The following is a 16,080-nucleotide window of genomic DNA, read 5'->3' as shown; positions in this document are numbered from 1 at the left end:
ACCAAGATTCCCTTCTTGACAGAGGAAGGAGGAATAAAAGTCCCCTTAACATTTACAGTCATTTGTATAGCAATGTTTTACTGGTTGGGGCCAATGATTTTAACTGCACTCTTGTCTCTCATTGTAGCCTAATTCTTATTTGCACCTTACAATAGGTAGCCTTCTGATACACAGGTTGCTTTTGTCCTCCCAAAACTTGGGTGCAACTTCTTATCTCTGAAAGGAGCAGCATTCTCTGCTTACTGGTTATCCCAAGGTCATCTCTCCATGTTTGCCTAGTGCATCTCAGAAAACCATGGCTCAGGTCTGGGCCTACGTATGCCAACAGGCTTTGCTGCACTATATTATGAGATAATGACAGTGTGCAGCAGCCACATCAATACTCTGGATGAAAAAGAGTTTTTAGTGGCTTTTGAGGACTTGTTGATTGTTTGATTTCTTCTCTCACCTGTGTGCTGCAGTGGATGTCTTGAGTTTGCCTGCTGGCAGAGCAACTGGCTTTGCTCATCCCTCCCTGGGCCTCTGCAGAGCCTCCCTGTACACAAATTATGATTACTTGTGTATTCTAGCAGTCGTTTTTGTGCTAAAAATTGGTAAGCTGTTCATTCCAGACTGAGGACATGGGAGCATTGTGCACACAAAACTTTTACCCAGTCACTCAGTGTACTGCTATGTGGAAGGTCCCTGGTTGGGTCTTCTCCTCCTTGGGTTGGCTGAGGCAGGGGATGCTGTGAAGAGATTGTTCACAGTTCTGGTGGGGATGGAAGAGGGGATCGTGGTCATCGCTCAAGGCTGACACTTAGTGATTGGATTCAGGATCTGTGATTGCAGGATCCTAGAAGGAGCACTGGTGCATGGCCCCTGACTGACGGCTGTCACTGCAGATATCAGACTAGGTATGTTGGGGGCAAGCGGAGATATAAAATAGAGGATAAATTCCCAGGTGGTTGTGAATGACGGCTCATGGTGCCAGATCCCAGCCTTTGTTCTGATTGAACTGGAAATAGAAAGGAACAGGAGGAAAGTATTGGGCCAAGAAAAAGAAATAAAAAGGAGGGAGCACTGTTTGGAAGGAAACTTCAGTATACCATACTGGAAAAGAGCTGTCTCTTGAAATGAGGGTAAGAAGGAGAATATGATGCTTTTCTCATCTGTTGAACCCAGTTATATATTTTTTTAAAGTATGCAGCAATTTGATTCTGATCATTGTTTATGGGTGGCTCCAATTTTTTAAAGCAGCAGTAATACCAGCAGCAGGAGCTTCCAAAATATCGACTGGTATGTTTCTTTGCTCAGTTTCCTCCTTTTGCTCTTGATCGTGGTTGTGTTTCAGCCTGTTGGCTGTTAGTCCAGACTCAAATTAATTAAGCAGCTAAAGGGTTAGTTATAATAGATTTTGTATGTTTTTTGGGGTTTTTTTTTTTTTTTTAACTTTTTTGTAGTATAAAGTGAGCTGCGATTTGCTAAAGCCGTGCTGCCTGAATACATAAATGTCCATCTCCTGTATTGGCATTCTCCTTGTCTGACCATGGGTGTATGGTCTGTAAGGAATTCTTCTAAGGATCAGTAAGAACATAAGAAATTGCCATGCTGGGTCAGACTAAGGGTCCATCAAGCCCAGCAGAGGCCAAACCAGGCCACATGAACCTGGCAATTACCCAAACACCAAGAAGATCCCATGCTACTGATGCTACTTATGAAAAGCACCGGTCCAAGTACAGATCCCTGAGGCATTCCACTGTTTACCCTTTTCCACTGAGAAAATGAACCATTTAATCCTACTCTCTGTTTCCTGTCTTTTAACCAGTTTGTAATCCACGAAAGAACATCGCCTCCTATCCCATGATTTTTTAGTTATCTTAGAAGCCTCTCATGAGGGACTTTGTCAAATACCTTCTGAAAATCCAAATACATCTACTGGTTCACCTTTATCCACGTGTTTATTAACCCCTTCAAAAAAATGAAGCAGATTTTTTAGGCAAGACTTCCCTTGGGTAAATCCATGTTGACTGTGTTCCATTAAATCATGTCTTTCTATATGCTCTATGATTTTGATCTTTAGAATAGTTTCCACTATTTTTCCTGGCACTGAAGGTCAGGCTCACTGGTCTATAGTTTCCCGGATCACCCCTGGAGACCTTTTTAAATATTGGGGTTACATTGGCCACCCTCCAGTCTTCAGGTACAGTGGATGATTTTAATGATAGATCACAAATTTTAACTACTAGATCAGATATTTCATTTTTTAGTTCTTTCAGTATCCTAGGATGCATACCATCCGGTCCAGGTGATTTGCTACTCTTTAGTTTGTCAATCTGGCCTACTACATCTTCCCGGTTCACAGTGATTTGGTTCAGTTTGTCTGACTCATCACCCCTGAAAACCATCTCCGGAACTGGTATCTCCCCAACATCCTCATTATTAAACACAGAAGCAAAGAATTCATTTAGTCTTTCTGCAATGGCCTTATCTTTCCTAAGAGCCCCTTTAAACCCCTCTGTCATCTAATGGTCCAACCGACTCCTTCACAGGTTTCTTGCTTCGGATATATTTAAAAAAGTTTTTTTTATGAATTTTTGCCTCTATGGCCAACTTCATTTCAAATTCTCTCTTCGCCTGCCTTATCAATGTTTTACACTTACCTTGACAATGCTTATGTTTTATCCTATTTTCTTCAGATGGATTCTTTTTCCAATTTTTTGAAGGATTTTTTTTTGTTAAAATAGCCTTTTTCACCTCAACTTTTAACCATGATGGTAATTGTTTTGCCTTCCTTCTACCTTTCTTAATGCATGGAATACATCTGGACAGCGCCTCTAGGACTGTATTTTTAAACAATGTCCATGCCTGTTGAACACTTTTAACCTTTGCAGCTGCTCCTTTCAGTTTTTTTTTTTTTTTTTTAACTATTTTCCTCATTTTATCAAAGTTTCCTTTTTGAAAGTTTAGTGTTAGAGCTGTCGATTTACTTATTGTCCCCCTTCCAGTTATTAGTTTAAATTTGATCATGTTATGATCACTATTGCCAAGTGGCCCCACCACTGTTACCTCTCTCACCATATCCTACGCTCCACTAAGAGTTAAATCTAAAATAGCTCCCTCTCTTTTTGGTTCCTGAACCAATTGCTCCATGAAGCAGTCATTTATTACATCCAGGAACTTTGTCTCTAGCATGTCCTGATGTTATATTTACCCAGTCAATATTGGGGTAAAGGAAATCTCCCATTATTACTGCTCTGCCAAATAGATTAGCTTCCCTGATTTCTCTTAGCATTTCATCATCTGTCTGACCATTTTGTCCAGGTGGACGGTAGTATACTCCTATCACTATACTCTTACCCAACACACATGGGATTTCTACCCATATAGATTCTACTGAGCATTTAGTCTCTTGTATGATGTTTATCCTGTTGGACTGTATTCCCTCCTGGACATAAAATGCCACACCCCCACCAAGTTGATCCTCCCTATCCTTGCGATATAATTTGTACGCTGATATAGCACTGTCCCATTGGTTATCCTCCTTCCACCAAGTTTCTGTGATGGCAGTTATATCAATCTCATCATTTACTGCTATACACTCTAACTCTCCCATCTTACTACTTAGACTTCTAGCATTGGCATACAGGCATTTCAAAGTGTGTTTTTTGTCTGCTTTTCAGTTGTTAGGGATAATTTGGAAATCATTAGCTTCGGTGATTTTATACATATAGGCACATGGACTACATTTGTTTTTATTGGAACCTCTCTGTTGGGATGCCTTAACTCTCCTGTTTCATTAGAATCCTTCAAGGATACATTTCTCCGAACCATGCACTGCTGAGCGACTTTCTGCTTTCCAGCCAGCATCAGTTCCCAGGATAGTGTCTGTGCCCATCAGGGCAACGTATCCTCCCCTGCCGATCCGGTGATTGTGGCCAGTTCCTCAGAGCAGGAAGCTTCCCCCAGGCAGGCTGAGATGCCGAGGTCTGTGGCTCCCCCATCCAATACCGTCGGTGCCAATATCACTAGGTGAAAGCAGAACACACAGAGCCCCATCGTCAGTTGATGACAGTGGAAATGAGGAGGCCTATGACCCCTGGGCGGATGATTCCTCTAATGGTCTCCACTCAGACCCATCTCCTTTGAAGGAGCGAAGGAGGTCCCCACCTGAGGATCTTTGCAGATTTTATCCAGTTGATGGCTGAAGCCACCCCTTTTCAGTTGCTAATTGAGGAGGATGCCAGGCACAAAATGCTTGAGATCCTTTAGTTTGTGGAGCCTCCTAAAGAAGTCTTGGTGGTCACAGTCCACGACATCCTTAAGGAGTTGCTGTTGAGAATCTGGGCATACCCCCTCACAGTGCCTCCTGTAAATAAGAAGATGGACACGGTATATCTCATCCAGAAGGTTCCCGGATTTTATGAGTGCCAGCTGCCCCACCAATTAGTGATAGTCGAATCTGCTCTCAAGAAAGACAAGTATTCTCAGATCCATTCCTCTGCATTCCTGGGGAAAGATCACAGAGCAATGGATACTCTTGGGAGGAAGGTATTTTAGAGAACTATGCTCATTGCCCACATAGCTTCCTACCAGTTCTACATGAGCCAGTACTCGCGGGACATCTGGAAGCAAGAGCAGGAGGTGGTCGAGCAGTTGCTGCAGCAGTAGCAGGACATCCTCATGTCACTGGTGCAGAAGGACCTGGAGTGTGAAAAACACAAGATCCGTGTGACCTATGATGTTTTCGAAATGGCATTGAGGGTCTCTGTAGCGGGAATCTGTGCCTGCAGAATGGCATGACTGTGGGCTTCGGATCTCAGACCAGAGTTGCAGGAAAGGCTCGCTGATGTGCTATGCACTGGAGAGAATCTGTTCGGAGATAAGGTGAAGGATGCAGTGCACAGCTTCGGGACCCTCATGAGATCCTTCAGCAACTCTCCACCAGCACTCCAGACCCGATCTGCTCATCAAGGCAGTTGGCGAGATCGAGGTAGAAGAAGTCTTTCTTTCGCTAGAGGAAATACTATCCACCATCGTTTTGCGCCCATCAGTAGCATCAGAGCTCTTAAGGCCCAGCTGGCACCTCAGTCAACTCCAGATAGGATTTTGACTGGGTCTCAGGGAGCATAGTCCAGACATCCCTACCCAGGGTGATGGATCCACCGGTCAGGGGAAGGCTGTGGTTCTTGGTGAGCAAGTGGCCCAGTGTAATCTCAGACCAGTGGGTTCTTTCCATCACCTGTCAAGGATACCAATTAGACCTTTTGGATGCCCCACCAAATTGCCACCCCCCCCTCCCTGAGCCCATTTTGGGGCCTGGCAGAGCATCAGAAGGTCTCTGAGCTCTCTCTCCTGACAGCCAGAGTGGTCGAGCCCATTCCACCAGGGCAAAGAGGTTGGGGATTTTATTCCAGGTACTTCCTGATTCCAAAGAGAACAGGAGGATTCCGTCCCATCTTAGATCTAAGGACCTTGAACAGATTTCTCAAAAAGAAAAAGTTCAAGATTGTTTCCCTGGGCACCTTGATCCCTTTTCTGAGACTGGCTTTGCTCCCTCAGTCTGAAGGGCGCATACATCCACTTCCAGTGACTTGGGAAGATCGAGATCTTCCCAAGTCACTGGAAGTATCTCAGATTTGTGGTGGGGAAACAGCATTTCCAGTACTGCATGTTTCTTTTGGGCTTGTGTCGGCCCCACGAGTCTTTACAAAATGCCTAGCACTGGTGGCAGCACATCGCTGCAGGATGGTAGTGCATGTTTTCTCTTATCTGGACAATTGGCTGGTCTAGAGCATCTCTCAGGCAAGGACCATCAAGCCCATGCGCTTGTCCATCGGGGTGTTGGAGTCACTAGGGTTAATCATCAAGTACCCCAAGTCCCTTCTCAGCCTGTCATCTCAATTGATCTTCATAGGAGCCCTACTAGACATGGTTCAGGCCAAGGCCTTCCTGCCTTGACAAAGGGCCATCAATTTGATGACCATCGCTGCAGAGATTCAACAGAACCAGCAGCTATCAGCATAGCACGATGAGATTGTTGGGCCACATGACTGTGACAGTTCACATCACTCCCTTGGCACGCTTGTTCATGTGAGATGCCCAGTTGACCCTGAGATCACCGTGGCATCAGACTGCTCAGAGCCTTGAGGAACACATCCAAATCACCTCACTCTTCCAGGACTCCTTGTCCTGGTGGTGGGTACTTTCAAATCTGGAACGGGGGATCGCTTTTCAAAGGTCTCCTACCCAAATTGTCCTAACTACACATGCATCCACCCTGGGCTGGGGAGCTCCTGTAGATGGACTCAGCACTCAGGGGATCTGGTCTTCCTAGCAACATTGTTGCCAAATACATTTCCTGGTGCTTCGTGCGATCAGCTATGTACTATGGGCTTTCAGAGATCGGCTGTCCAAAAAAGTTGTCCAGAATCAAACAGACAACCAAGAAGCGATGTGGTAGGTCAACAAGCAGGAGGGTACAGGTTTGTACTTCCTCTGTCAGGAAGCGGTTCAGTTGTGGTCATGGGCCCTGTCCCATGGGATTGTACTCAGTCACGTACCTTTCCAGAATGAAGTATGTGTTAGCTGTTAGACTGAGTCATGCCTTCAAACTCCCACGAATGGTCTCTGGACCAAGTGGTTGCGAATCGGATCATCCACCACTGGGGAAACCCAAATGTGGAGCTCTTCGCAGTCCCTTGGAACAGAAAGGTCCCTCAATTCTGCTCCCTGTTCAGGATGGGTGGCAAACCAGCCCAACATTGGGGCTAGGATCTTGTGTATGCATATCCTCCAACTCCACAGTTGGCGAAGATGCTCTTGAAGCTTCGTGAGGACAAAGAGACTATGATTTTCATAGCCCCTTATTGGTTGAGACAGGTCTGGTTTCCACTCCTGAGGGAGTTATCCATCTGGAAACCGATCAATCTGGGGACTTCCCTGGATCTCATCACTTAGAATCGAGGCAGGTTGAGACATCCCAACCTCCAGGCCCTGTTGCTTACAGCCTGAATGTTGAGTGGTTTATCCTACAACTGCTCGATCTTTCAGAGGATGTGCTTGGGTCCTTGTAGCTTCTAGAAAGCCTTCCAATAGAAAGTCCTATGGAGTGAAGTGGAGAAGGTTTTCCATGTTGAATGAGCAAAAGGCCCTAGATCCTTTCTCCTGCCCTACACAAAACTGCTTGACTACCTTCTACATTTGTCGGAAGCTGACTTGCAGACCCAATTGCATTAGGGCTCATCTGAGTGCAATTGGTGCATACCACCATGGTGTAGATGGTACGCCCATCTCTGTACAGCACTTAGTTGTACATTTCATGCAGGGCCTGCTTCAGTTGAAACCTCCCTTAAGGCCTTCCACTGTGTCTTGGGACCTCAATGTGGGGTTAACTCAGCTGATGAAAGCTCCCTTTGAGCCGCTACGCTCCTGTGGCCTGAAGTACCTGACCTGGAAGGTCATATTTTTTGTTGGCGGTCACTTCAGCACATAGGGTCAGCGAGCCCCCACGCTTTAGTGACTTATTCATGAAGGGTGGTCTTGCGTTCGCACCCTAAGTTTCAGCCTAAGGTGGTGATGGATTTCCATCTTAATCAGTCCATCATCCTGCTAACATTCTTTCCCAGGCCTCATTCGCACCAAGGCGAACAAACCCTGCACAGTTTGGACTGCAAGAGAGCCTTAGCCTTCTATTCAGAATAGACAGAAGCCCATAGATAGTCCACCCAACTTTTTTTCTTTTGGTAGAAATAGGTTGGGCACTGCCGTTGCCAAACAGACGCTATCGAATAGGCTAGCAGACTGCATCTCCTTCTGTTATGCCCAGGTGGACTGCATCTTGGGGGCCATATCAAGGCTCATTCTGTTAGAGCCATGGCAGTGTCGGTGACCCACCTGTGAGAAGTTCCCATGGAGGAACATAAGAACATAAGAAAATGCCATACTGGGTCAGACCAAGGGTCCATCAAACCCAGCATCCTGTTTCCAACAGTGGCCAATCCAGGCCATAAGAACCTGGCAAGTACCCAAAAACTAAGTCTATTCCATGTTACCATTGCTAATGGCAGTGGCTATTCTCTAAGTGAACTTAATATCAGGTAATGGACTTCTCCTCCAAGAACTTATCCAATCCTTTTTTAAACACAGTTATACTAACTGCACTAACCACATCCTCTGGCAACAAATTCCAGAGTTTAATTGTGCATTGAATAAAAAAGAACTTTCTCCGATTAGTTTTAAATGTGCCCCATGCTAACTTCATGGAGTGCCCCCTAGTCTTTCTACTATCCGAAAGAGTAAATAACCGATTCACATCTACCCATTCTAGACCTCTCATGATTTTAAACATCTCTATCATATCCCCCCTCAGTCGCTGCGACATGGAGTTTTCTTCACACATTCTTATCTCACTATTGCTTGATAGGGATGGCCGATGCAATAGTAGGTTTGGCTAATCTGTCCTTTGGAACTTGTTTGAGGTGTAGAACCCAACTCTATGGCCTAGGGCCTGTTGTTTGTTTTCAGGCTGTTACCCTCTTCTGTTATCAACAAAATCCTTGTTGTTGTACCTGTCGGCACCTGTTTTGGGGTGTTTTGTCGTCCCCTTTTGTGTTGGGGAACAGCCTATAGCTAGGGATTCACCCATGTGTGATGACTACTATCCTGCTTGTCCTCGGAGAAAGCAGAGTTGCTTACCTATAACGTCTTCTCCAAGGTCAGCAAGAAGTTAGTTCTCTAGAAATTTTACCTTCTATCCCTTCCACAATGTTGCTTACAAACAGGTCAATCCTGTAAAGTGCGTCCGCGGTTTCCCCATTCCTAACCCGCTTTCTACTCACTTCCCGGCCGCGTTAGCCCTTCCTGCGATCCCCAATCCCCTTTAACCTACTCTTACCACGTCCTTAAATCCCCGGGCAACCCCTTCCGCACGCGGCATATATATTGCATGTAAACGATCGAATTAGCTATTCCCTACCATCCAGTAACGCGCGCCCCGACTATCGCTTTTTTACCCTGCTGTTTTGCCGCGCGTTTAACCTGCTAACTTACCGCCTACTCCTACCCCTGTGTTAGAGGCGGGGTAAGGGTAGGCGGCAAACTTTCCCCCAGCCCCCGCTCACCTGCCCTGGCCGCGTCCACGGGTGCTGGTCTCCGGGGCAGCCCCAGTCCTCTCCCCTCCTCCCGAAGCAACAAAAACAATTTTCCCATTCCCTTTCCCCTTTCCATTCACATGCAAGTAGAATAAACACATTGCGTAAAATAATAATTTCAAGGGTTTTACGTTTGTCAGAAGTTATGCCATTCAAAACTGATCAGACATCGGGAAAACTACTGCAAGAAAGCAAAACAATACAAAAACACCTTCCCTTTGGACACAAGCGAGGTTACTAATGGTTTATTGACTGATGCAACTATTTCTAGCTTGACTATTGCACCTTTCACCGAGACTCAAATTCTGGGTCCCAACTCAATCTTTCTAGGCAGCAAGAATAAAGAAATAAAATAATAACTTATAACAGAAATAAGATGAAAATTAGAGGCAGAGCGTGGATTTACTCAGGAATCCCAATCGCCCCCCCATTATAAATTAAACAGGGAAACCTCGTGCAGCTAGACAAACATTTATGAGCCTTGCTCTGGGTAGTCATAGGGCTAAAGCATAATATTAAAGCACAGGAGACTTTCGCGTTTTAGGTCGAAAAAAAAAGTTGCAAGGGAGAGAGGACGGGCAATCCTACGCTCGGGACTGCCAATCCCCTCTCCCTTCCTCCCGAGGCAAGGCGCGAAAAGCAGCCTTGCTCCGGGAGGAGGGGAGAGAGGATTGGCAATGTAAAGCGACGAAGCGACTTACTTTTTTTGCAGCCCCCCTCCGGAGACGGACATCGACTAGGATGACCGCGGCTCCCTGCCTCCAGCTGCCCGCAAAGATGGACGCCTGCACGGGCGAAAGCGGCCCCCGTTCGTGCAATTGGGCCGCTCAAGACGTGAAGTCACGACGTTTGGCGTCATGGCATGACAGATACCAGCGTGTCCGTGAAGCGTTAGGCCCGCGCACCCAGGTTGCTGTATAGGTGCTGTATAGCGCTCTATACAGTAAAACGGGTTGCGCGGGCCTAATGCTTCATGGATGCTTCTTAGACGCGGCTTGCATTTGCAAGCTATTTACATACAGGATCGAGCGGTAAGTGAGCTGCACTGTGCGTGTGGCAACGGCGGGTGCGCCGGGCACTAACGCAGCTCTTCCTACCGCTTGTTACTGGATTGACCTGAAAGATATTGAACAGAACCGGTCCCATCACCGATCCTTATGGCACTCCGCTTAACACTGTTCTCTCTTCAGAGTAGGTTCCATTTACCATTACATGCTGTCTTCTGTCCATCAACCAGATTGTAATCCACGCCACCACCTTGGTGCTTACTCCCAAGCTTCTACTTTTATTCACAAGTCTTCTATGCGGGACTGTATCAAAAGTTTTGCAGAAATCCAAGTAGATGACATCGAGCCTTCTTCCTCGAACCAATTATTTAGTCACCCAATCAAAAAAATTAATCAGATTTTCAATTCGATGTTATAAGACTGAAGAGGGACCCCTCGTGGACTTGTGGTATAGAGCATGCTGGGCATGCTCAATGTGACCAAGTCAAAGTTCTAGAAACTCCCTGATTTCTGCAACTATTTCTGATTGGTCATCTCCTCAGATAATACTTGGGCCATCATGGCCAGCTCCTTTTTCCCCCTCCCCATCTCCCCCAGAGTAGGACAAAAGGAAATTTTTTGGTTGCTCCCTTAGCTGGATTGAGGATGCTGCAGTGCTGGATGCACCACTAAAGTGCTGGTATGTGAGAGCTGTGCAGTCTCAGGTGTGGAGGATATGATAGGTGAAGGCAGCAGGTGTATATGTATGCCCTATGGGTACTTAATAGGACTACTGCAGATTTTACTTTTAAGTATGTCTCTGCATGAATTCATGTCAGTAATAGCATTAGAAACCAGGTTCCCACTGTCACAGCACCATGCTGCAAATAACAGTTAAAAAAAAAAAAAAAAAAGAGGCCCTTTTTTAAAGGATGTGCTGTTTTCAAAATCACAGCCTCAGTAAATGTTCATTTTCAGCAGGGCTGTTAAGTTTTGGTCCTTGATGGCCAGATGCCAGGCTGGTTTTCAGGATATTGATACTGAAAATTCCTCGTACATATAGAATTCTATATTTTTGGTATCCTGAAAACCATACATGTTTGACCTTCAGGGAGATGGGTTGGGTACTCCTCGTTTACAGTAATATTCTTAAAAAAAAACCAACCTAAAAACAATCAACCCAGTGGTTAATTTTTCTTTGACTTTGTTTAATTGTCAACTGAATTAACCAATAAAAAGATGATAATACTGATTTTGTTATGCTACAGTTTTTCAGTGAAGTTTTGGAAAATAGTGAAAAGTTGTTGGCAAATTCTTATGGTGCTTATTCTTGAGAATAAGCTTGGAAACAGTCATATTAGCCTGTCAATTTCTTTACTTTTTTAATGTAAGAATCCTCAAAATGTGTTTCAAAGAACAAAGTAGTTGAATACAAGGGTGATATTTGTATTTATTTATTTATTTATTTTATTTTTAAAACTTTTAAAACTTTTTGTCCAGTAGTTTATTTCTGCTTTTAGGGACATCCAGCTCAATTGGAACTGGGTGGTGGATCTCCTGCCATGAGCCTTTAGTTGTAACTCTCTGAGGAATTTTGCCCTGTTTTATATCCCCTCCCAACTTACTTTAGCCTAGTTATAGCAATGACAGTCCTCAGCCAGTGGCCACATCCTAGAACTCCTTCCAGAAGCCTGCTAAATTAAGCCACTAGGTGCCTCTGTTGCATGGTGAGTATGACTGGCCTGCATGACATTTTATTTATTTATTATATAGCGGTGTTCGATTTTACACATCACATTGGTTTACATTCAGACACAAAATGCAGGAAATATGTTTCCGTTGTCAAATACATTGAACATTTATAATAAGGAAATTGTTAACAAGGGATAAAACTAAAACCTTGAGATGGTTAACAAAAGAGAGGAACATTAATAGAAGTTAAAATGAAAATCTGGCACTGCGGATTGCACGAAGGGATGCACAAAGGGCAGTGTCCCTTTGTCGCGCCCCTTCGGCGCGCAACGCCTGCTGAAAAGGCACCATTTACCAGCTCGACGCTGGCTGGGATGACTTCAGGAGGGGGCGGGTCTCCCGGTCAGTGTCCCTCTCTCACCGTTCTCTTCTCATTTTTCAAAAATGATTTTTCTTATTTTTTTGGTCTTTTTCTCTTCAGTGTGTGTTGTTGGAGAGTGCCCGATGATGGTGAGCAGCCCCCTCAGGATAATGCCTGCTGAAAAGGCGCCATTTACCAGCTCGACGCTGGCTGGGATGACGTCAGGAGGGGGTGGGTCTCCCGGTCACTGTCCCTCTCTCACTGTTCTCTTCTCATTTTTCAAAAATGATTTTTCTTATTTTTTTGGTCTTTTTAAAACATTTATTAAACTTACAGTTTTGTCCAAGAACTTTGGTGTTCTTTGAACAAGTATCATTTTTCTTAGACTAACACAGTTTTTTTACTTTATGAATACACACATGTCATCGGGTCACTTGTTGCTCTTCTCTTTCCCAGTATGCTCCTGAAGCCATCTCTCTATGAATGACAAAATGTGTACTGCAAAAACAAGCAAAACAGAAAATGAAAATGCTTTTTCAGATTCTAAATAAACGATTTTCTCAAGAAAATCTGTTGACGTCACTTTCCTGATTGATGTACTTCTCCTGTTTTCAGCCTGCCCAAGCTGAAAAATATAACAGTTTTGACTTTTCATTTTTTTCTCCTGGCAGGTCAGTTTTTCCCAGTACACAAATGTTGTCATTTTTGGAGTACCTCAGATGGTAAGTCTGTTTTGTTCCATTTGTTTATTATTTTTTATGTTACTCAGATCTTTGTCACACTATGACATCAACTCCCAAATGAAACAGGTGAGAATAGAAAGCAATTCTGTATTAAGTTGCTGTTGGGCCAGTGCAAGCATGCTCCAAGCTTTCCAGCAAGCCACATATAGGCATTTGTATCTGGAGATCAGGCAGATGATTTGCATAAATAGTCAAATCAGACCCACTCAATATACAGCAACAGAAAAAATACCCCAAACAATCTGAAAAACTGGAACTTGAATACCATACTTATAGAAACATGGAATATGATGGCACTTAAAGGTGAGTTTCACTTGAAATGTTTAATACAGCAGCCTTTTCTAGCAATAGAGGTGTTTAAAATCATGAGAGGTCTAGAACGGGTAGATGTGAATCGGTTATTTACTCTTTCAGATAATAGAAAGACTAGGGGGCACTCCATGAAGTTAGCATGTGGCACATTTAAAACTAATCGGAGAAAGTTCTTTTTCATTCAATGCACAATTAAACTCTGGAATTTGTAGCCAGAGGATGTGGTTAGTGTAGTTAGTGTAGCTCGGTTTAAAAAAGGTTTGGATTAGTTCTTGGAGAACTCCATTACCTGCTATTAATTAAGTTGACTTAGAAAATAGTCACTGCTATTACTAGCAACGGTAACATGGAATAGATTTAGTTTTTGGGTACTTGTTGAAAACAGGATACTGGGCTTGATGGACCCTTGGTCTGACCCAGTATGGCATGTTCTTATCTAATAAATATAAGGAGGTTCCTATTCACTTCCATCTTCTCAGGAGATAAAAAAACAAAAATGTTTAGCACAAAGTCATATGCACCAAATACATCTATTTCATCTTTTGCTTGCCTTTGGCAAAACTCAAACCACAAATGGGAGAGAAAATAAAAAATAAAATAATTAAATATCACCACAATAAGCCTATTACTTCTTAAGGACCTAAGTTATTATGCTAACAGATACCACTATTAACATTGGAAACCTCCTTATTACTCAGGAAATTGTCCAGCTGAGCTACTTCGTAGAAAACATATCTGTTGCCTTGATATTTAAGAATACATTTGCAGGGAAATTTCAATTGAAAGAACCCACCTATTTCCAGTATCCTCTGCTTCCTAGCAAGAAATGCTTTGCGACACTGTTGAGTATCTCTGGTAACATCACAAAAAATTGAAATTTTATGACCAAAAAAAGAACATTCTTTTAAATTAAAGAAAGATTTCAATATAAGTTGTTTATTGGATCCTTTCAAAAACTCCACTAAGAGAGTAGCTCTATCATTAATAACAAAATCATTTTGAACTCTATCCATTAACTTAGAGAGAGAAAACAGATAAAAAGCTTTAATAATGGAAGGAAAAGATTGTTTGGAGAGACCAAGGAGTTCCTGAAAGAATCTCCCTAGCATCTCCATAGGGGGTATAATAGAACACCTAGGAAAATCTCAGATTACATCTTCTAACAAAATTTCCTACATTTTCCAATCTTCTATGTAGAATAAGATTATCTCTCATTATATTGGTGTTCTGCACAGAAATAGACAAAATCTTATTTTCTAAAATTTTTAATTTCTCAGCATGATCTTGTATCTTCTGAGAATGATCACTTATAGTCACTGACATGTTCCCAACAGAGTTCAGCATAGAGTCTATCCTAGACGACAAGGTGGCTTCCAACTTAGTGATAGCAACCCACAAAGAATCCAGAGTTATAGGGACTGGCATAACTGGATGGCTAGAAGGTGCAGAGGAGCCAAATAATCCTTGAAGGGACGCTCCTCTCTGGACAATTGAAACAGAGTCTTCCTGTACTGGGGCATTATCCAGAAAATCCATCTGGTTAGGGCTCCTAATCCTAGGTGGGACAGGTCCATTGGGACTAAGGGAGGTCAACACTTCCAAAGGAACGGAACCATCTGGTCCAAGTTCGTTGCCCGAAACACCCTGGCTTGTGAATTGAAACACTTCCAGTGTGGGCTGAGTTGTTGAGGGAGGCAGGGAAGATCTTGAGGGGAGGGTCCTAAAGGAGCCTTTCCTCTTCTTACCCATTAGTGGAAGAAATCAATGAAATAAGTTACATTGGAGATCAAATTGTAAAAGTGTGATAAGGGGCGCGCCCCTTTAGTGAGTGGTTTTGGTGCTGGCGGCGGTGCATCGCTGCATGCTTCGCTTTATGTCCCAGGGAGATGTCACAAGGGGAAACGCCCTCCCCCGGTGACTCGAAGGTAATTGTAGCGAAGGAGGCTGCAGATGGAAGACAGCACACAGGTGAATGCTGATGCTTTCTCCCCACTGAGATAGAAAGTTTAATAATCAAAGACCTGACTAGTCATGTTTTAACCACCTTTCAAAATTTCATGGTTTACTTCTGTCTAGTGGGGACGGCATGCCAGGGAGCTGGGGCTCAACTAAATGCTGATTCTCTGGTAACCTCTAGTCTGATAACTGAAGGGTGAGGAAGGTACAGGAGATGCTTTTGTATGGAGTACAAGATGAAATGTAAGGAATCAAGAGTTTTGAGAGTTATAGCGAGAAAACAGAGTGAAGGCATGGAAGGTCAGACATAGAATTTTAAACCTGATCCAACAGATGATAGGTAGCCAGTGTAGGGTCTATAAAATTGGGGTCACATAGTCAAAATTTTAGCCTGTATATGTCTGCAAAATAGCAAGGCATGTGATAGGTCCTGTGCAACATCAATTCTACTTTTTTAGTGCAAATGGAACTTTTATGCGCCGGTCAGTGCAAGATTGAAATCATCATTCCATTTAGCAATAAGTCGGGGATCAGTACTATCCCCAAACTTAGTCAGCAGGATACCCCGATACACTATCAAGATACCTCTTAACTGCGCAACTAAATCAATAAAAAAGGATGCCATCGGTTTGGGCATTCAAAAAGGCTGTGACACCCCAACCAAACACGACACACTCCTGGCACAGCTGAAGCTACAGGGTTCTTGAGCTATCATCCAACTTGAACTCATCCTCTAGATCAGCGGTTCTCAACCTGTGGGTCGCGACCCCGGCGGGGGTCGAACGACCAAAACGCAGGGGTCGCCTAAACAGGGCCGGCGGAAGCACTAGGCGAACTAGGCGGTCGCCTAGGGCGCCAGCTTCCCGGGGGCGGCACTGCCCCGGTAAAATTAAGAGAGC

General features: G+C 44.0%; 1 protein-coding gene across 7 annotated transcripts in view; it reads left to right on the top strand.

The window, feature by feature from the left end:
• Positions 1–16,080, top strand: part of ATPSCKMT (ATP synthase c subunit lysine N-methyltransferase) — a 147,335-nt gene that overhangs the window by 50,956 nt on the left and 80,299 nt on the right. For 6 of the 7 annotated variants that reach the window (XM_029590028.1, XM_029590031.1, XM_029590029.1 and 3 more), the window contains one exon: positions 12,842–12,892. The exons of the other annotated variant lie outside the window; for it this stretch is intronic. In XM_029590028.1, the coding sequence (XP_029445888.1) occupies positions 12,842–12,892 (51 nt within the window). The remainder of the gene's footprint in view (positions 1–12,841; positions 12,893–16,080) is intronic. 7 annotated transcript variants of the gene reach the window in all.

The sequence above is a fragment of the Rhinatrema bivittatum genome, chromosome 2, assembly GCF_901001135.1.
Source record: "Rhinatrema bivittatum chromosome 2, aRhiBiv1.1, whole genome shotgun sequence".
NCBI lineage: Eukaryota > Metazoa > Chordata > Amphibia > Gymnophiona > Rhinatrematidae > Rhinatrema > Rhinatrema bivittatum.
The sequence above is the reverse complement of the archived record's forward strand: the minus strand, read 5'-3'. Positions and strand labels throughout refer to the sequence as shown.